Genomic DNA, 21,225 nt, shown 5'->3' on the forward strand with positions numbered 1-21,225 from the left:
TCATGATGTTGGATCTCTCTTAAAATATCACTTTCTTTCATAGTGATTGATTTGTAGATTGTAATTGTAATTTTATTTTCCGTATTTTCATTCAAAGGTTAAGATTAAAGGTATTTCCCAGGTTGCAATGGGGAAATGACACTGTAGTTTGATCTAAGGGAAATTGCCTCAGCATACTCTATAGATTTCCAATCATTTAATTTGTGTGTCCAATTGCGAGACCACACACACACACACACACACACACACACACACCTGCCCTTCTTTCGAGCTGTCGCTGCTGCAGCCTCAGACAGGACTCGCAGTGTACAGACGGCATCAGTGACATCGACAGGGGTGATAGCGCCTGTGTGTGTGGAGCCCCGACAGGCAGGCAGGAGCTCCCAGGTCATCAATGAAACTGTCAGATGAGCCAAGGTCGACCCCCACCCCCACCTCCACCCCCCCCACACCTCCTCGGGGGTCCCCAATGGACAGCAACAGTGACAGCTTGTTACAAAGTTGGTTAAGCTTCTTCAGCTTTTCATGACGTTGTTTCTGTGTGTTATCTTCTCTTTTTTTTGCTCCATTTTTGAAGTGACGTTTGTTGGAATCTTCAGCTGCCCACTGGCTTTGAGAGGGGGGGTTCATGAAAGAGTGAAAAGGTGAACGTTTGTGTGACCCATCAGCATTATTCACCACGCAGCCACGCCCCTCAAGAATTCCAGGGAATCTTGATGCTGCCCTCCAACAGGAACTCTATTTTTCAGGGAAAGTTTGGGTATTTTTAATATAAACGCTCCCTAGATTTGTTTCGCTTTGAGGCCAAAGTGATTAACTGAAACATTGGAATCCTAGAAGCTTTAAATATGAATTTAAAAAGATAATCTTTAAAATCTGTAAGAGCTCTATCCCTTAAAAACTGCAAGAGATTTTATTCTTTTCCAAAAAGCTGAAATACAGATGATATTTACAGCCTCTTGACGGCCCCCAGCTTCATCAGCTGATGTGCATCTACTGACTGTATGAGGATGGATGACATGAACGCTCCAGAATGTGAAGACAAATTCATGAACCGCACCAGATTAACCCAGATTAGGACCTGGACCTGTCTCCTTGCTAGGAAAACACAAAGCTTTGCTGTTCCCTCATTACGTCAATGGACAACAATAGACCAATAATGACAAAACTCTAACTTTGTGATAGATGTGATAAAGCCAGGAAAGAGAGCCTGCGTGAATGGAGCTTCACACGTGATGATGATGATGGACAAGATGGTTTTGGAGGATCCTTGTTTTCCACACCTCTCCCTGCCCCATCCGCAGCTCCTGGCACCAGGCCCGGGCGTCTAGAGTTGCGTTTTGCCCCTCAAGCCTTCACTCAGCATATATCACACCGAGAATGACGTCACCGCAACTAATATTAAAAAACCACGTGGAATCCTGCTGTTGGTCCTCTTGGTGTGAAGGTGAATCACCTCCACTGAGTCATCCTTCGCTTTCAGAGCGCTGGATTAATTTGGATGGCTTTTTTTTCATTTAGTGAGTCAAAACCGAGGACTACAGGCCTGAAACGTAAACAAACGGTAATAAAACAGAAAAGGAGGAGATATCCCAGGCACACGTGCGCGCTCACATGCCACGCTGTGACCCTCAGAGGACCACAACGGGTGACCCTCAAAGGTGAGTCCTATTTATAATTGTTGTAGCGAGCGTCAGCACATTAGCAAATAATCACATAAACTACGCAAAGCTGGCTGCCGTGACCTCTGACCTCTGATCGGCAGTGCACAAAAACTGTCCTTCCAGCTGGGAACCGGAGAACATGGCAGACGGTGCCTGGGCGCACTCAACCACGTCGAGTATCGGATCGTGGCGGTAAGAGGGCAGCGGATGGATTTTATTTCCAGGTCGCCGGTTTCGCCTCCTGCTCTGTCACGTAAAAGTTGCCAGTGACGGAGCAATAGTGACACTCTAATTTTGTTTGTCTGGAAGTGTTTCCCCCCCGCCCGCCTGCACTGATTCAGCTTTAAGACGTGTTGGCTCTCCTGGGAACCGCTCCAGCTATTTCTGTCTCGCTCTTCGTCCCTCGCAGTCGGGGTGACGTGCAGAGGGCGACCTGAGCGCGGACACAGCAGCTTCCACTGCCGGGTCGTCTCCTCCGGCTCGGACTCGCAGATCCACAAGTCGTCCTCGGCAAAGTCATAGCAGTTTCTCCTGTTTATCCAGATGAAATCCAACAATATATGATCCATTAATCCTCCCAATAGCAGCATCTAGATCAGGTTTTGCACTGCCAGTGGATTACAAATCTTTTCCCAGAGATGATTCCCACATATTATATTGTCGGAAAAGCAAGTTACACATTTTGTGGTGTTGATGAGCTAAATCCCTCTGATCGTGTGTACGGATGCTGCCCCCAGCACTTTTGTGAGATCTCTGTGATGGCGCTCTCATCATAACCCTCACCTCAGATCTTCCAAGATGTGAGGGAGGAACAACGTTTTGTTGGCATCCTTCTCGCTCGTCCCTCATCAGGTTCTGCTTTCTCCTCTCCGAGCGCCATCCTCCCAAACAGCGGCAGCCTGGAGCATCTGTTGTTCTGGGCCGAGCTGTTTTCATCTGAGGATAAAGTGGACGAATAAAGGGATGGAAGTAATTATATTCAGATATCAATGGAAGGCTTTACATTGAAATACTGTATATGCTCCCTTTCCTTCTGTGTGTGTGTGTGTGTGTGTGTGTGTGTGTGTGTGTGTGTGTGTGTGTGTGTGTGTGTGTGTGTGCTGTACTGCCTGGTCAGCTAAGGATTGTTCATAAGGTATATGAAAAATAAAAGATGCACATAAAGAAAGAAGAGCAAAAGGAGGGGCTCCAAGCTACTGCATTGGCTGCTTGAACAAGAGAGGGGCTGGTCTTCCTCACACACACACACAAACACACACACACACACACATGCACACAGCAGCGCAGTCGGAGGTGTCAGGGAACGGAGCAGCGAGGTGCTCGCAGACCTCCAGTCAGGCCAGTAAAGAACCCGCAGGATGAAGAGCGAGGAGACCAGAGAGGATCTGAGTGAGAGGCGGGCGACACCGGCGGGGGCAAATCATCCTGCGGAGCTGAGCTGCTGTTTCACATCTGTCAGGGAAGTTTGAAGGAGTGCTGCTTTCATGGCGGGACCAGCCCCACAGGAGCCAGTAAAGGTGACGTTTACAAGCCTCTTCTGCTTGGTTTTTAGTCCATTTAAGCTTCCAGTGTTTCCACTCTGCTTGTGCACGTTTGTGCACATATCTGGCGAGTATCATGAGTGATTCAGGGAAGTTGACTGCTGCCCTAATCATGGCATGCACGTAATCATGGGAAACTGCGTGAACTTGTGTTTACTGCAATAATTCGGCAATTCCATCATCAAAGAATGGATTTTTACTCCAAATAAAAAGTCAACGTGGTCAAAGAAAAGCTAAGAAATAATGAAAAATCTATCCTCTTAGTTAAATGCTATTTTATGTTATTCGTCTTCTGTGTATTCCGATTTCTTTAAATATGTATAGATGAATAAATGAATGAATGTTTGAACTTTTACGCACAGTTTTGGCCACCCAATTGAAAATAAAAAACTCAATAATTAATTATTCATCATATTCATCTCAGTTTAACTGGGGAAAAAGGAAACAAACACATCCAGTGGCCTGAATAGTAGAACTGTCATCACCTATTCTAAGTCCTCATGGTGACAGAGGTGGCAGTCTCTGTGTCCCCTGACGTCGCTCTCTCACGTCTGCAGCACAAGTTTTTCCCATCCAGGCCGTTACTTCCACAAATCAAACGCGGTCCTTGACTCTGTGAATCTGCTGAGAAGCTCACCGGTCTCAGAGGACGGCAAAATGATGCTGGCTGCAGCCTCGGCGTCTCAGGCCGGCGGCGCGGAGACGATTCCCTCCGAGCTTTGTGGCTCCCGGCGTGATCAATTGTCTTTTTCCTCTGACACTGCTGGTTACGAACACAATGCATCATCTGTGAGATCAAGTATAGGAGGAGTGGATAGGACAGGCCCCAACAGGGCAGAGACAGGAAATCCGCCCTGGTAAGTGAGATAGAAAAATATTGGAAATCAAGACTGCCCAGGCGGGAAGTGTGGGGGGGGGGGGGGGGGGTTGGGGGTTCAGCAGCGTCATTTGGCAACACCAGCCCAGTCTGAACACCACACATGCAAGCACAAACATATTGCCTTAATACCGCCTGTCATAAAAACAACATCAGGCACAGAGGTCATAAAACCCAATTCAGCTGGGATTCGCTTCAGAACGAGTTGATATGGAGCAGCATAAGCCAGCGGTTTCCAATATTACTTACAGCGAGCTTTATATCTGCATCAGTGCGCCTTCAGCCGGGGAGCGTTCCACCTCCACTCCCCTCGGCTCTGCGGCCTGGCGTCTGGCCCGTGCACGCCAACGGTTCCTGCTGTAGACAAACACGCTTTTATGGATGATGTCGTGGTTGATGTGTTGGCTTTGGATGCTTCCAATGTGTTTGAATCCTCAACCCAGAGCCAGCAGAAGTGCATCGCCAACTTTGCCCTGCTGTGCTGCCTCGCCGTGCTGGTCGCCCTGATTTTCTCGTCGGTCAACATCTGGGAGGACGTGGAAGAAGACATCACGGAGGACAACTGCAGCAGAGACTGCCGGTGAGGCGGTCAACACGGGGACATCATCTCTTTGAATTGTTGCTTTTTGTGGCTCCAGGAACCTAAAAACCCAGTGCTGATTTTCAGAATCGAGCTGGTGGAGAATATTCCAGAACACCTCTCCTTCCACGCCGATGGCAGCCCACGCTTCCCCCTCTCCGCTGGCTTCCATGCTCTGCTGGACCAGGCGAGGTACTCGGTGGAGATGGTCTCTCCTGTTTGGGATCTAAACGCCTGGGACGTGGAAGCAAAACAGGTACAAACAGACCCGGTGTTCTCCCTCTTAGTCCTGCTGACTACATTTCCCAGGTGCCCCGTGAAAGGACAAGCAATTATTTCCGAAGCGGATTTGAGAGGACTCTTCTTAATGAGATCGACCCTGCCGAGTTGTCTATAGTTGTTTCACCCCTTTAACAGGCTGGAAATGTTGCTCCTCCACAGTGATGCAGAACATTGCTCTCCCCATCAGGGTCAGCTGCTGTTCCAGAGGCTGCTCCGCCTGGTGTCTCGCGGGGTTAAACTGAAGATTGTGAGCAGTCTGACTAACTCAGCTGAACTGAAGACCTTGGCAGAACACAGTGAGTTGCTGTCACATCCCTGGTTTATGAAAGCCAAGCACAATAAAGAGCCTTAGCGAGTTTCGCCAAGCCTGCATGGCAATAGAACACATACCTGACATAGAGAATGCAAATGTAGCCTTGTGCACCGCACCAGAACCGTCCCAGCACCTGTAATAGAACTCTGAAGGTCGGAATAATGTGCCGAACTACATCGGCTCCGCAGCCTTTTAACTGTCAGGCTGCCCTCTGCTGTCAGGCAGCTCCTCAGAATGTTCTCCAGTTCTCTCCCTCAGACTCTCCTCTTCTTCGCCGGCATCCAGATGCAGAAGTTCACTTCATTAATATGACAGCCCTGACCAGGGGAGGGCTGCATTCGTCATTCTGGATAGTGGATCGCAAGCACATTTACATCGGGAGCGCCGGCATGGACTGGAGGTCACTCTTCAAGGTAACCAAGCGCATCGAGCGCCGGGGTGTGTTTTGGTGTGAAACCAGAACGGCTGCGTCACCTCTGCCCACGCCCGCACTGCCTTCTGAATGCTCAGGTGCGGCCTGTTTTCTTTAGGGGGTCCCAGATGGCTCCAGCAGCTCGTCTGCGGTCCGCCAGTGTCTAAGATGACGTGCACATTTAATTAAAAAGATGGTAGGATAACCTCAGCAGCCCTGAGAAAACTTTAAACATAAAGTAGAGTTGATTGCCCCCCAAACACACACACACACACACACACTCTCCATCTTAATCAGACACCAGGGGGGAATTTAACATCCCGTTGCAGAGAAAATCTTGTTTCTGACCTTGTCACCGCGGTGATTTTTCTGTCGTAGAACAAAGGCGACGAAGGAAATGAGCAATCAAGGATTTTTGTTGCATCTCCACGCTAATGACGCTCAAACAGCTCAACTTTTTTTTTTCTTCCTGCGAGTGTTCATCAGGTCCATCACGCTCATACCAATCCCAGGTCTCTTGCACCGCCACCACAGAATGCAGCTTTGTTGTTTCCAGGTTTAATATCAGCGGAACGCCGAAATCTAACGGGAAAGTAGCTTTACGGATGTGCTATACAGACGTGTGTTCATAGGGAGTGAAGTGACCAATAGAGTGGAAAGAGACCAGAACGAGACGTCACTAGGTTCCATTTGATTCTGTTTCCTGAATTCCCTGCGGTTTATATGGGATGGCGTTAGTGTGGATGGTTCTTATGCTTGTGAACAAATGAGAGAATGACTGAAATTAGCTTTTTCTTGTGACTTGTTTTAGCAACACACGAGTCTTCAAACCACCAATTCAGGCGGGTTTACATGTGCTGACGACTGTTGTTGCCACACGAGAGACCTAGAAGGCTGCTGCTGTTTGCTCTGTCGCAGAGGAAAGAACTTGGCGTGATGGTGTTTAACTGCAGCTGCCTGGCTCTGGACCTGCACCGAGTTTTCCTGTTCTACTGGCAGCTCCACGACAAGGACTACATCCCCTCCATCTGGTCCAAGAGAGTCACGGCCTTGTACGGGAGGCACGACGGGCTGGAGATGCAGCTCAACTCCAGCCAGGCCGTCGCCTACGTGTCTGTGAGCGACAGCACTTTTAATTCTTTATTGTTTTGTTCTCCTGACTGGTGTGGTCTGGTAGCTGTGTTCTCTTCTGGTTTGTGTGTATGATCAATGTCTCTCCTCTGCAGACGTCTCCTGAGCGCTTCTGCCCTAAATATCGCACCAAAGACTTAGACGCCATCCATCAAGTCATCCAGAGCGCAAAGACGTTCATCTTCATATCTGTGACGGACTACCTCCCTCTGTTGAGCTGGCCTTACCGAGGAACCACAGTCACAAGGTACACATGATAAAATATGGCCTCCAGCGGCGGCGGTCCCCCCTCACAGGGTCACTGCTGCGTTAACAGGTACTGGTCGCCTATCGACGAGATGATCCGAGAGGCGGCGGTGCTGAGGGGAGTCAGAGTTCGCCTCCTGATAAGCTTCTGGAGGAGGACCCACCCCCTCACCTTTAACTTCGTCACCTCCCTCAGGTCTCTCTGCACGCAGCTGATCAACTGCTCCATAGAGGTGGTAGGCGAGCTCCTGATCCACTCGGGCAGAAATGTTTCGCGTGTCCACAACGATGCTTGAAGCGGCAGCCGCACGAGTTGATTTTGTGGAAAAAAATCTGTTGTTGCAGAAGTTTTTTGGGCACAAGGAGCACAGCGACGACCTTCAACACGGGCTCAACCACAACAAATATATGGTGACCGACAACGCCGTCTATATCGGTAGGCCACGCCAGAGCCGTCGGGAGGTCATTTCGTTTCCTTGAGCGTGCGGTGTTTACGAAATAGGTGTTAAAACGTTAAGACTTCCTCTTAACAACTCAAATTTGTCCAACAGTGTAAAACTTTACACAAGAGCCTTCAACTATCAGTCAAGTTTGTGTAAAAACAAATGAATCATAGATTAAAAAATAAATAACACCATTGATTTTAATGGCATTTATTTAATCTTGATGTATTTTCAATATAAGTTTGAGACCCAAATAATATCCTGGTAATAAAGAATATATTTGTATACATAAGGCATTTAAAGACTAAACATATTTTATAATAAATATACTTAAATTATTCTGTAGATACAGTGGATGTTACGTGTGAATGACTCCCATCTAGTGGTAACTGTGGCGAATTACAAGTCAGCAAAACAACATAACGTTTCGTTTTGATGTTGTGTCATTGTGCTGACTCGATTTACGTGACAGTTTGTCTACCCAACACTTTATTATGCTTTTATTTAGTGTATTGTACATATGAAAATGTTTTGCTGCTTCCAGGCAACCACAACTGGGTCGGGATCGACTTCGCCCTCAGTGCGGGTGTTGGGTTGGTGGTCAAGATGAAAAATAGCGTTGCAGAGGGAGAAGTGACCATCGTGGAACACGTCAGAGCGGCTTTTGAAAGAGACTGGAGGTCGCCTTATTCTAAGAGTCTGCACGGAAATCGAGACGGTCACGGCAAATTCAGAAACTTAAATCAAATGTATACTGAGATCCATGAGGAAAATGAGTGGAACCACAATTCTTATTGATAAGCAGCTGTTTGTGCACGTTAAAAACTCTCAAGGCTGATCCGAACACGACATGCTGACGTTCTGAATTAGATTTAATTCAGCTGCAGGTTTAAGCAAGAATGTCTTTATCTAACTACTCAATGTAGTCTTGACTGTTATATTAGCATGATATGCTGCATGAATATTGAAATCAATATTCAAATTTAACATATAAATACAAGCAATTTGTCATACTCAGTGGTGCACCCATGTTAAAAACAGGAACATATATTAAATCTAATGTGTAATGATGTACACGATTATTTGTGTGTATATTCATCTATGTTTTCGCCTTTAGAAATATACATATTTATCACTTAAACAATATTTATATATATATATTGACAAAAGGCTTTAATCAACCTTATGCAACAGGTGTTTATCATCTCTTAATAAAACATTCTTTATACTTGTGGTAGTGTTGATTTCACACATTGCATTCATACAATGTCAAAATGAATGTAAAAAGCCCTTAAATTTAAAAAAACCAACACAGTTTTGATCGAACTGCCTGGTTAAATGTGCAGTGTGAGCCACAGGGTGGCACCAGAGCATCTTTCTAGTCTGGGCTCATCTTCACCAAAAACGTTGCGTTTACTGCATATCAACAGCTCCAAAAGTCCTCTTGTAATCATACTTAAAAAGTTATTTAATCAATTGTCCCTCTGGTTAAATGTGATTAATATGGTACCAATATAAAAGCTATAAATCTCTATGAATTAGCCAATAAAAAGTCAGAAGTGCATGCAAATGTAAATGTGCTATCAAATGTATCTTATTTGGGGATCTTGTGTTCCACTAAGATGAATGATCTTCTCTTGACTCTTCAAATTATTCCAAAAATGCAAAAACAACAATAATTACTGGAGTGGAAGTCTTAAAATGTAATTTAAGTAGCTCAGATTTGTAGTTGAGCAACTGTAACATTACATCATTGCTTTTATAGTGTTGTGGCTCCTGCAACTAAGTGGCCAACACTGTGTGTGCAGCACTGGCCCTTTTGTTGTTGCAAGAAAGGGGAACTGTTCCTGATGGGGAGGGGCAGGGAGCCATTGTCATGGTAACAGATTAACGGCAAAGATATTATGAGATGTTAGTGCTGGGATCCACGCGGACAGGACGCTATCAGCATCTGCACTTCAAATGTGAATGGTGTCAACAGTTTGGGGACCTTTTCTGATCATACACATCAGTATCAACTCTTCCTCCCTTTTGGAGGAGGAGGAGGAGGAGGAGGAAGAGGAGGAGGAGAAGGGGGAGGAGGGGGAGGTTATAAACGGGGACTGCCGGCAGATGCCTTTGCAGCTGAGGACCAAGGATGTCGTGTGGCTGAGTTGTTAGGATCCACGTTTATGCTGTTTTAACTGGATCTGTTGGTTTTGCTGGGATTGTTGTGGGCGACACAAAGTGAACGAACTGGACAGCGTCCACAACTTTAAACCAATCTGAATGGATCATAGTGACTCCAGCATGTTAGCATGTTGCTAACTGAATCAGCTGTTAGGACTGACTACCCTGGAACCTTGGCAGTGATGGAACCTGGACTTTTTCTGCCCTGTGTGGACCAGTTCATGCTGAGCCCACTCGTCACCTGGGTAAGTGGCGCTAAAGAACTTTTCATTTCCTTACAGCATTCTTCAATTTCCAAACATTTGAGGCGTCGATCCCAACACGTCTGTCTCACAGGTGAAGACATTCATGCCAGCAGACGGGGGCGCCCACTTGGACTTCTCCGACCTGCTGGACGGAATCTTGCTGAAGGACATAATGATGCAAATGTGAGTTTGCTCCAGTTTTGTCAAGGGTGGATTCACATGGTCATAAAAAGAGTGCTGGATTAGGCCATGGGGAACATTACTGCACTGTCAAGATGCCACTTAAAAGATTATGATTTGGGCGCCTTATGGTCAGAGAGAATCACCCCTCACCCTTAATAAACACTCCGTCACGGTCAGCTGTCACTCTGGAACCTGTCAAACACCCCTGCCACATCAGCCTTTTAGGATGAAACAACACTACACTTTGTACGTATTAACTGTATTCTTTTTAAAAAAACAAAACAACAACAACAACAACAACTGCAATGACCCAGTGCACTTGTGGATAACGCTGTCTAGTCCATGGCATCCATTCATCCCACTTATCCCCCCCGGGTCACAAAAACCAGATCTGAATGCGAAACAATGCCGTGTCGAGGGGAGGGGAGGGGAGGGAAAGAGGCGGGATAATCTCCTGGATTGGGAGACCCTCTAGGATTAGAAGCTAGTCGTTGGTGTTCAGCAGCACAGATGGGCAGGGAGGAAGAGGAGGCACAGAAACGGGCCAGAGAGGAGACAGGGGGGAAAATGTGACGCGCTCGGCAGCACCCGCCCCTCTGCCCCCCTCTCATTTGGGAAATAACAATAGCAACGCCACTCATGAACCTTTATGATGTAATGTAAGTTGTATACAGTCTAAATCACCATTCCTGTGTCCCATCAGAGATCCCTCGGCTTCACCTCAGGGCGTCAACAAAGTGAGCAGTGATCCGAACCAGAGGATCCAGAATTTGAGCCTTCTTGTGCAGCAGATTAAGACGTACTACCAGGTGAGACTGGTCTCACGGTGACTGGGTTCCCTAATGGCTCTGCTGAGGCTGCTGCCCGGCTCTCGCTGAACATTCAGTTGGGATATTTCAACCCCGCTCCGGAGCTGGCAGCGCTTCTATCCCTGCGGATCAACTCGTTCTTCTTAAGTCCCGTGCCCTAAATATCAGCCGTGTTCATATCTGCGTAATCGGCACAAGAGACGCAGATTTATGGGCAGGACTTTGTGTCAGAATGTCTAAAGACAGTTAGAGAGGAGCCCTGAATGGCGTCAAAGCTCCTCCAATAACAGTCAGTGTGGTGCTGGGAGAGAATGGTCACATGACAAATGAGTGACATGCATGAAAGAGTGTCACCTGTGTCCTGACAGGCGGCTGCAGTTTTGGTGGGTTTCCCTCTTTCACCATGGAAACCGGGTCTGACATTCAGGACACTGGTCTATTCTTTGGCTGCGTTTCAGAGCAGCTGCTATGTGCCGCACATACATACGTCCCCGTCCATTCAAGCTCTCTGGCTCAGGTCCCAACAAGTGTTGAGCTCTGTCCCTGCTTCGGTCTGGGATAAAAACCTGCTCCTATTCCCCCGTCTGGAGCCATCCCTCACTCACTCCCTCCCATTTCTCTCTATTTTGCAGGATACTCTCAAACAATTAATCGTGATCCCCTCTCCCAACGTGCTGCTGCTCGGCAGGTCTCCTTACTGCGGTACGTGTTCTTAAAGGGAAGTCAAAGCGTCCTGCGGGCTGCTTTGTCTCGTTCTCTCAGCTGCCATGTCGAGACTTTGGCAAGTGCTGACCCAAATTCATTGCACCCACTCAGCTGGATGGCGTGTCAGCGGTCGTGTCTGCTACATCGGTCGGACGAGTCTCAGTTGTGAAAGTCACCCTTGATTTTTCTCTTTACACAGAACAAAGTCTGGAGGAATTAAAGAAAGTGTTGCTGCTGCTGTTGGGCTGCGCTGTCCAGGTAAATGCTGACAAGGCAACATCGCACGTGCAGAAAACAGTGTCTAACTTGCTTTCATACGGTCAGTGTGAGAAGAAAGAGGAGTATATCGAGAGGATCCAGACCTTGGATTTTGACACGAAGGCGGCCATAGCTGTGCATATTCAGGAGGTGGCGACTATTTTAGGACACATCTATTAGTATTTACATTTCTAGTACGTGGGCAACGTTGCAAGCCTGACAACACCCCATCGTGTTTATCAGCTCACTCACAGTCAGGAGAACATCTTGGACCTGCAGTGGTTGGACTCCAATGAAGTGAACCCAAATGAGGTCGAAGCATTGGCAAGAAACCTGGCCGCGCACCTCCGGCATCTGCTGGACCAGAGGGACTCTCATTTAGAGGTACTTCACTTTTCTTTGCATCAAATATATTCTTGTGCTCAAAAATAAGACATCTCCTTGCAGACTATAGCGGAGCTCATGCAGGAGAAGGAGGGCTTGATCGGAGTAGACGATAGTCCACAGTCTGGCAGCTTCCCTGGACATGTCCAGCAGCAGCAGCAGGCGGGGGCACAGCAACACTTGGTGGTGGAGCTCGCTGATTCCAAGGCCAAAATCAGAGGACTGAGACAAGAGCTGTGAGTGGTCCCACAACTGCTCTTACTGGCAACATTCAGTCGCTTATATGTCTGTGGAAACAAATGTGTTTCTGTTGTTCCAGCCGAAAGAGCCCAGAAGACGAAAAGAAACCCAGTATTAAATACGAGTTCTTCTTTCACCCATTTTATCAACAACCCATTTTCAGTTCTTTTGAATTAACATTTCTAGTTCTTTTATTATTTCTCTTTCTGGCATACAAATAATGGAAACACATTATTTAAGACAATTTAGGACGGAAAACACATTAAATAATGTCGACAATAATAATAATTTATTGGTTCTAAAGTATTTTTATTATATTAGCTTCTCCTACCAACCTGAATTCTTGATGGATGGATAGAGAGATAGAGAGAGATAGATAGAGAGATAGAGAGAGATAGATAGAGAGATAGATAGAGAGATAGAGAGATAGAGAGATAGAGAGATAGATAGATAGATAGATAGATAGATAGATAGATAGATAGATGCCCTGAGGAGTCTGGCCCACATTACTGGCTGTAACATCACTGACCCACATTGCCTCATTGGCTTTGAATTTCCGAGGATACAGTAAACTCATCCATGCCCTCGCTCGGGCATTAACCCTTTCATCTGCTCTCTCCTGTCATTTCCTCTCTGATGCCGGCGGCCTTCAATTCACCTACTGTTTTCTCTGAGCAAACACAATATCACTTAAAGCGTCACGTAGAAAGTAGAGCTGATGCTGCAGTGGCTCCACCGAGGACGTTTCATGTTGAGATCATATGGAATCTAGAGCCTCTAAAGTGTTGGTTCCTTTCTCATGTTTAAACACTGAACACAATACCAGATTCAGGCAGTAACCAAAGGTGCCTGCTGTCTCTGTCTTCTCAGAGAGGAAAAGAGCGAGCAAATGCTGGACTGCAGACACGAGCTGGAAAACACGGAGACGGAGCTGAAGAGGCTTCAGCAGGAGGTTAGAAGAATAAAAAGATAGACCGTAGTTCCTTCAGATGGTGACACACAACATGACCTCCTGACCTCGCTGCAGATTACTCAGATTATTCCACACCCTGCAGCTCTTAACGGCAGCAAAAACTGAGCTCTGATGAACAGTCTATAAAGCTGACATAGATTTGTCTGGAGATATCAGCTTGCAACATTTTGCAGCCGCTGTTAATCTGACAGAAGGAGGGGGAAAAAAGCCAGACAGAAAAAACACCAGAGTTCTACCTTCTCCAGAACTCCCAGCTTCTTGTGGAAGCCCGAGCAGCTCGCACCTACCGTGACGAGCTCGACGCCCTGAGAGAGAGAGCCGTCAAAGCGGACAAGCTGGAGAGTGAAGTGGGACGCTACAGGGAGCAACTGCACAAGATAGAGTTCTACAAGGCAAAAGTAGAGGTCAGGCCTTTACTGGGGGATCTTCAAATGACTGACTGTGTTACTGGGAATCTAATAACCCCAAATAAATAAACAATAAATGGTTTTTATATACATATATTTAGGAGTTAAAGGAGGACAACAGGGTGTTGCAGGAGACCAAAGAGGTGCTGGAGGACCAACTGGCAGGATGGAGAGCGCGCTCAGACAAAATCCATCAACTGGAGAAGCACAGTCTGCTACTGACGGCCCGCATCCATGATATAGAAGAGGTGTCCATCACATGTGCAGGTGTGATGCCAAGTGGTAAATTGAGCTTAACATTTCTTTGTTTTTTTCTGTCATCTATTAGGAGAGAGAAGCAGATCAGAGGCGCATTGAGGAGTTGATGGGGGAGAACCTGGCTCTGTGTTTGGCCCAGAGGAGGAGCATGGAGGAGTCCCAGCTGCTGGGCTGGGAGTTGGAACAGCTTTCAAAGACCACAGAGAACTCTCCAGGTAACAGCTAATCAGTACCCATATCACGGCCTTAATAGCTGAGAGTGAGGATGCGAGCCTTTTGCTGCTTCTGCAGATATGTAACGAGCTGATGTTGAATTCAAACAGCAACTAGTAAATACTTACAAGTTGCTGTCTGTCCTGCATCCTTACCTCCTTCACTTATTGAATCTGTATGTTTGTGCCAAAGGCCAGCAGTCTCTGAGCGAGGAGGTGAGTCAGAGCACCCACAGTCGGATGCTGTGGTTGGAGAAGGAGAACCAGCGTCTTTTAAGCACCATAGAGGAACTCCAGGCTGACCCTTTAAGAAGCAGCTCACAGCTGAAGTACAGTCAGCAGCTGGAGCATCACCAGGTCGTATGTAAAAACAGCAGCACCTCCTGCAAGCAGAAGACGTTCCAACGCTGTCTACAGGCACAACAGATGATAAATGAAGATGCAAGTAGCCAACAGCTCCACCAAGGAGAAACCAAGGAGGTGCTGAGTCAGTTCATAAAAGGCCCAGACCTTCGGGAAGAAAGTCAGCCAGAGCTGGAAGACTTTGAGAATGATCCAAACAAGCTCTGTTTTGAGTCACGTGAGAGCATCACCAGCCACGATTTGACCCATCAGTCCAAGCGTTCATCATACTTCATTAAACAGTCACAACGGCTGGAAGCCAAGTGTAGGGCCTTGGATACAGTCAACCAGCATCTACAGTCGGCTCTTGATAACTCTGGTACATTATGTAGTTCTAGTAAAGTATATATACATATACATATATACATACATACACACACACACCAAAAAAAACATTTTTTTCTCTGTAGAACGTAAGGTCCAATGCCTAGAGGTGGAGGTACGGGAGCTGGAGACAGAGAACCAAAGTTTGCAGGCCACTTTGGAGGAGCTTCGCCTTTCTACCTGGCGTCTGGAGCAGCTAGAGGTGGAGAAGCAGAGCCAGGAGCAGGAAATCACAGCCTTGGAGAGGGACAAGAGGCAGCTGGAGAAGGAGAATCGACGGTTGAGGCAACAGGTGGAACCGCCTGTTCTTAAAGATGAATGTGCAAAAGACATTTACCATTCTTGAATAGAACCCTTCCACATTGCACTGTTGCAGATTGAAATCCAGGAGGCCAGCTTGGAGAGCAGCAACATCTGCATGGCTGGCCTGGAACGGGAGATGCGCTTTCTTGTAAAGGAGGTGGAGGCCTTAAGAGAGACCGCAGAGAGGGTCAAAGGCTTGGAGGCTGACAATAGAGAGCTGAGCAAACAAGCTGCTATCGACCAGAGGACCTTAGCAACTCTCAGAGATGTGGGTGAAGAAATTAAAAAAGAATAAACGATTGAGTGATAACGAAGTGTAACCCCAGGATGCTCTTCATCTTCAGGATCTGGTGAACGAGAAGCTAAGAATGCAACAGAGAGACAATGAACTGGAAAGGCTGGTCCGTGAATTGGAAATGAAGGTTCTGAGCCAAGAGAGTGTTCAGGCTGAACAGGAGGCACAAGACAGCAGGTACGTACAGTCGTCACAGTGGGAATTGCTATTCGAAAAGCAAACCATGATTCAGAAGAGCTTCCCAATGTCGACGCGGTAGGTTCAAGATGCTGGAGTCGGAGTTGGAGCTGTCTCTTAAAAAATCACTTCGGATTAAAGAAGACAAGATGGCCGCCCTGGAGGCTCATCTGCAGGAATCCTCTAAGCTGAACCAACAGCTGCGCCAGGAGCTCAGCACCGTAAGTCAGAAATTTACCATGGGGATGGAGACATGGATGTTCATCAAAGTGAAGCTCAAGTCTGACCTGCACACAGGTGAAACTGAGCTACGAGGCTCTGAGTCAGAGGCAGGAGGAGCTGACGGCATCGTGTTCCACTCCTCCTGGAGACACTGGCAGAGTGATGACTGAATGGCTGCGTGAAAGCCAAGAGGCCACCAAGGAACTTCTGAAGCTCAAAGATCATCTCATTCAAGTGGAGAGAAATGTCAGTGTTCTTTCTTTGTCAATTTCTAAATGTCTGCAGTGATTTAAGATCACACTAGATTCAACTCTTTATTTGTTCAGCTTGCAGATAAAATCTTCGCCATTGTTTCTTCTTCTTCTCTCCTGTAGAACGCAACTCTGGAGGCAGAGCGCCAGGCTATTCAGGCACAGCTGAAGCAGCTGGAGAGTCAGACTGGCAGTCAGCAGGCTCAGATCCTCGCTCTGCAGAGGCAGGCTGTGTCCCTGCAGGAGAACAACACAACCCTGCAGACGCACAATGCCAACCTGCAGGTGCCAATGCAACATCCACACAGCGCACGTTTCACTCAGAGAGACTGTTTATTCCCGCCTTTGCATGCATCCCAGATTAAATGAGTTCCCATAACTGGGTTCCACTTTCTTCTTATAGGTAGAAAAATCCACCCTGAATTCCCAGAGTGCTTCTCTGATGGCCCAGAATGCACAGTTGCAGCAACAACAGTCGGGGACGGAGAACGAACGGGACAGCGCCATAAGGGAACGAGAAGAGCTGCGCTGTGCTCACGAGCAGCTTTCGAGGGATCACGAGCGCCTCGCAGCTCTGCATGACAGACAGGAAATGGAGTACGAGGCCCTGATGGGCAAACATGGCTGTCTGAAAAATGCACACAGAACATTGGAGCTGGAGCATCGGACGCTACAGGACAGGTAAGGGAGCGAAGGTGGGCTAATGTGTGTGAGATCTTTGCACGTGGGCTCATGGGGTATATCTATAGGCACAATAGTCTGCTGCAACAGCGGGCCAAGTTAGAGGACCTGGAGAGAGCCTTGAAGGAAGAGCAGATGAGAATGGCTCTGGAGAAGGAGCAACACAAGGGCACCGCAGCAGAATGCTGCAGGCTCCGGGATGAAAAGGACTGGTGAGGAGATGCGCAGCTGCTGGATCATTCAACCATAAACCACCACAGACATCCGACAATCATGTTGTTTTTGGTTTGTTTGTTTTGTCGCAAGGCTGAATCAAACGTACCGTCAGCTTCTTAACGACAACGAGCTGCTGACAACAGATCACAAGCAGCTCAAGAGTCAGCTGAACGAGGTCAAGCTGGAGCACACGTGGTTGGAGGCCGACTTTAACAAACTGAAGAAGGAGTTTCAGCAGCTGGACATCAGCTACACCAAACTCAGCAACCAGTGTGAGGTACTGAAATAAGGCAGGTCTGTTTATATTGATGTGCTGCATTTCCATGGCGATGAGCAAAACTCCACATCTGCGTGATGCTCAGTTGCTGAGTCAGCTAAAGGGCAACCTGGAGGAGGAGAATCGCCACCTGCTTGTCCAGATCGACACGCTGATGCTGCAGAACCGAACCCTGCTGGAGCAGACCATGGAGAGCAAGGATCTGTTTCACGTCGAGGAGCGACAGTACATGTAAGGAGGAAATGCTAATGGCTTAAACAAACAGATGTGTCCACTGTAGACATCTGCTTCACACGCTGCTCTTCTTCTTTAGTGACAAGCTTCATGATTTAAGAAGGCAGAAAGAAAAGCTGGAAGAAAAGATAATGGACCAGTATAGGTTTTATGAGCCGTCGGTTCCTCGCAGGTAAGATGTGTGTGACTCAAGTTACACAGGCAGAAACACGTTTCTGGGCTTGGAAGATGGAATAATAGAAGGTATTATTGCCTGAACATCATTTTTAGTTGTTTTTCATTGTGTTTTCTTTCTTTCCTCCCACAGACGAGGAAACTGGATAACGCTAAAACTAAAGAAACTGATGAAATCCAGCAGTCGTGAACAGGATCCCGAACAAGCGGGCCCGCGCCCACCTTCTGACACTGCTCAGTCGCACCATTTCTGCCCCGACAGCAGCTCCTGCATCAGTTCAGATGGCTCCGGAGGCTCCTCATCCACCTCAGCGGGTGACACCATCTCGCCCGCACATACCGACTGTGAGTACGACCTTTAACCTCGAGTACAGACCAGGACAGAGGTTGTTCTGAAGCGCAGCGAGATTTAGAAAGTTCATTCGCATAAAATATTGAGATATATGGTAAAAACAAGTGCTACAGTATGTTGTGTGTGTTTAAATCTGAGTGTGGTTATTGGGAGTTCTTCATGTGTGTATACTACTCATACTGTATATTTTCCCTGTGTTTCTCCTCATTTTTTTTTACCTTTTTCCTTCTTTCCCATGTTACGTCTTCTCTTTCCTGCCCTTTCCCCCGATGCATCTCACCCCTCTCCATCTCTCTTGACTTGCATGTGACTGGTAACCAGACACACTGAAAAAGTTTCAGCACACAAGGAACAAGCTGAAGCACAGAGACAAAGTCAAGTCCCTCTTCCGCCGTTCCACGTGTAAGAAAGAAGTAGTGCATCGTCTAACATCATCTTAGGTTTCATTTCACCGCTGACTTTAGAAAATAAGTGACTCTACCATTTCCCCATCTTCTCTTGCACACTGAGATGGTTTTGTCAGATTAGGTCAAAAAGAAATGCAGAAGTTTTTCCATCTGATCATTTAAAAGTCTTCAACTTTACAGACTTTACCTTGATGGGTACTGAACTGTTTCAAACCACAGACATGCAAGGTCAAATTATATTCATTCTTTTAATGTTACAGCGTATTTTCTATATAATTAATGCCCGGTGCCTCCCACTTTTGTCAAATCTCTGGAGAAACAAAAAGAACCAAAACTAATTTCACAAGAGTTCAAAGCTGAGTTAAATCAGGTCATTGGTTGTGAAAAATAGTTTCCAGCAAGATTTTGTAGCTAACTTATACTTAACAGTATTAATAAAAGGCACGCCTACTACATAGACAATACTTTTAAATCACCATCTTCATTTATTATTGTGGGGGAAAAAAACATTATTTCCCTAATCCCTCATCCACTAATTTCTTCTGCCACTCCATGGTCCAATGATACAGCCTTGAGCAGCTTGGTGTACCCATCGGCCCCAGTGGAGGAAAAGCAGGAGCGTTGGGTGGGCAGCTCAGTGGCTGATGATGTGGAGGACAAGAGGACGACATTGACCTCATCCCTCACCACACCCATTTTGTCTACACTTCATCCTAATCATCCTGGCATGCTACCCCCTGACACCCCCACCACAACCATCAACACCACCGACACCCTTCAGGAGGTTTTAGAGCTTTGGTTGGCAGGTAGATCCATGGACCGCTGTAGTGTAGAAGGCAAAGACATCAGAACAAAGATTCTTCTCTGGATTTAAGTAGACATCAGACCTCTCACTAGTGTACAGGTATTTAGTCTTCTTTATTTTTTATCCTGCAGACAAGGATTCAGATGACAGTGCTGTGCCATCTGGATTTGAGGACAACGAAGAGCTGCAAAACCATGGTAAACCCCTGCAGATACTCATTTAGAGGATTTACCAAGCATACAGATGTATTACCAGCTCAGGCTTTAGACTAAATCCATCAGATTGCACACATGACCTTGTTTCATATAATCTCTGTGATGACCACTGGGGCAAACAGCTGTTTTAGAAAGGACCGGGTTGCCCCCTGTTGGTCATTAAGAATATTATGTTAAAGCTTTTCAACGTCCTTTCAGGCATCCAGAGTCGAGCCCAAAGTGAAAGCAGCGGTGAGTTCAGTCTGAGCTTGGAAAATGAGCCTTGGTCCAATGGCAGCAGCCCAGTGCAGCAGCCTCCATTACGTTCCTCCACCTCCTTCTGCAATCCACCTAGCGACTCCTCCACCCCACAACATTCACGCAAGCTGCATCATCAACAAAAGGAGGAGGAATTCACCTCCAGCGGTCAGTCTGTATGTGCACCAAAGCAGAAAGATACCGTGCCATCTCAAGACTTCTGGCTAGCACGGGGTACAAAGAGCATCCGAAGGGGGTCAAGAAGGAAAGTGACACGATGCTCTTCAGATTCAACTGATACAAGCAAGGAAAACCCAGACCTTGCTTTAAGTTCGAGCAAAGCTGAATCTCGAGCTTCAGTTTTATCACCTGTCACAGTGCTCTATGTTCAAGGTAAGTCATCATCAATGTCCGGCTGCCTCAACTGCTTCTCCACCCCTCTGGAAAAAGACGGCAGAACAAAGCGACCCAAATCACCCAAGATTTTACGCCGAGCCAGCAGTGTCATTTCCACGGCAGAGGGGTCGTCTCGGCGCGCCAGTGTAAACAGCGACTGTAGGGTGACAGTTAAAGAGGACCAATCCTCCATCCAGTGTTCGCAAAAGGAAAGTAATCGGGAGGAGGGAGCCAGTCAGCGGCAACCTGGAAGAACAGACACCAATAAATGTCAACTAGAGCCTCCAGAAAAACCTCCCAGAGACCCGGCAGTGGTTGTTTCCTCAGACTGCCACAAACCCCCAGTGCAAGAGTCACTTTTTGACTCGTTCAACTCTGTTTTCTCAGACACCATCTTCAGTGATTCTGTGGCCGCAACAGTTACCAATCTGGAAGCTCTAAGTAACAATCAAACCTCCCTTTGTCTGAATCCAGCCCTTGGAAAAAACTGCCCAGATTTACCACAAACAATGTTCAACATTGGAAATAATCAACGCCAAAATGCCAAACATTCAGATGACCTGCAAAAAGACAAAGCTCTCACAACTGCTTAAAAGCTGTTGCACATCAACAGAAGCACATAATACTGCTATTCTGTTTATTCTTCATCTCACTGACAACTTGTTTTTCATCGTTTTTGAAGATAACTTTATATACATTTTATGTCAAGGTATTTCAATATTACCTTTATATTTGCACAAATATAGTTTAGTACACGGTTTCCACTTTGTTTCCTATGAAAATGTGATCCTTGTTTTTTAAATGTAACCTTTCAATGTGTCTACATGTTAAAAATGACATTGTGTCTTTTTTATATATTTATGAATGTTAATAAGACATAAAATAAAAGACTATTTGATTACAAAGCAATGCTCATCATTTCTCA

General features: G+C 46.7%; 2 protein-coding genes across 3 annotated transcripts; both read left to right on the top strand.

The window, feature by feature from the left end:
- The first annotated feature begins 2,764 nt into the window (after positions 1 to 2,764).
- On the top strand, positions 2,765 to 8,725 carry pld5 (phospholipase D family, member 5). Of its 2 annotated transcripts, none has more exons than XM_057036645.1 (10): positions 2,765 to 3,181; positions 4,526 to 4,662; positions 4,750 to 4,918; positions 5,132 to 5,240; positions 5,543 to 5,670; positions 6,588 to 6,785; positions 6,896 to 7,047; positions 7,117 to 7,279; positions 7,392 to 7,482; positions 8,034 to 8,725. In XM_057036645.1, exons 1-10 carry the CDS (start codon positions 3,149 to 3,151, stop codon positions 8,285 to 8,287), a joined length of 1,434 nt encoding a protein of 477 aa, XP_056892625.1. In that variant the 5' UTR covers positions 2,765 to 3,148; the 3' UTR covers positions 8,288 to 8,725. The 2 variants fall into 2 exon arrangements, with proteins under 2 accessions (XP_056892625.1, XP_056892624.1); XM_057036644.1 differs by having other exon boundaries at positions 2,772 to 3,181; positions 7,117 to 7,282; positions 8,034 to 8,724.
- An 881-nt stretch (positions 8,726 to 9,606) lies between these two features.
- ccdc88aa (coiled-coil domain containing 88Aa) lies at positions 9,607 to 21,205 on the top strand. Its single transcript, XM_057034397.1, has 29 exons — positions 9,607 to 9,903; positions 9,995 to 10,086; positions 10,790 to 10,895; positions 11,528 to 11,597; positions 11,800 to 11,858; positions 11,925 to 12,008; positions 12,102 to 12,242; positions 12,306 to 12,478; positions 13,353 to 13,434; positions 13,701 to 13,859; positions 13,964 to 14,110; positions 14,191 to 14,335; positions 14,526 to 15,053; positions 15,145 to 15,350; positions 15,435 to 15,629; positions 15,706 to 15,833; positions 15,916 to 16,054; positions 16,131 to 16,301; positions 16,430 to 16,591; positions 16,710 to 16,987; positions 17,056 to 17,199; positions 17,294 to 17,480; positions 17,566 to 17,711; positions 17,794 to 17,886; positions 18,022 to 18,233; positions 18,562 to 18,642; positions 19,217 to 19,453; positions 19,584 to 19,649; positions 19,866 to 21,205. Exons 1-29 carry the CDS (start codon positions 9,787 to 9,789, stop codon positions 20,891 to 20,893), a joined length of 5,376 nt encoding a protein of 1,791 aa, XP_056890377.1. The 5' UTR covers positions 9,607 to 9,786; the 3' UTR covers positions 20,894 to 21,205.
- Positions 21,206 to 21,225: the final 20 nt, after the last annotated feature.

This window comes from Takifugu flavidus, chromosome 6, assembly GCF_003711565.1.
Source record: "Takifugu flavidus isolate HTHZ2018 chromosome 6, ASM371156v2, whole genome shotgun sequence".
Lineage (NCBI taxonomy): Eukaryota > Metazoa > Chordata > Actinopteri > Tetraodontiformes > Tetraodontidae > Takifugu > Takifugu flavidus.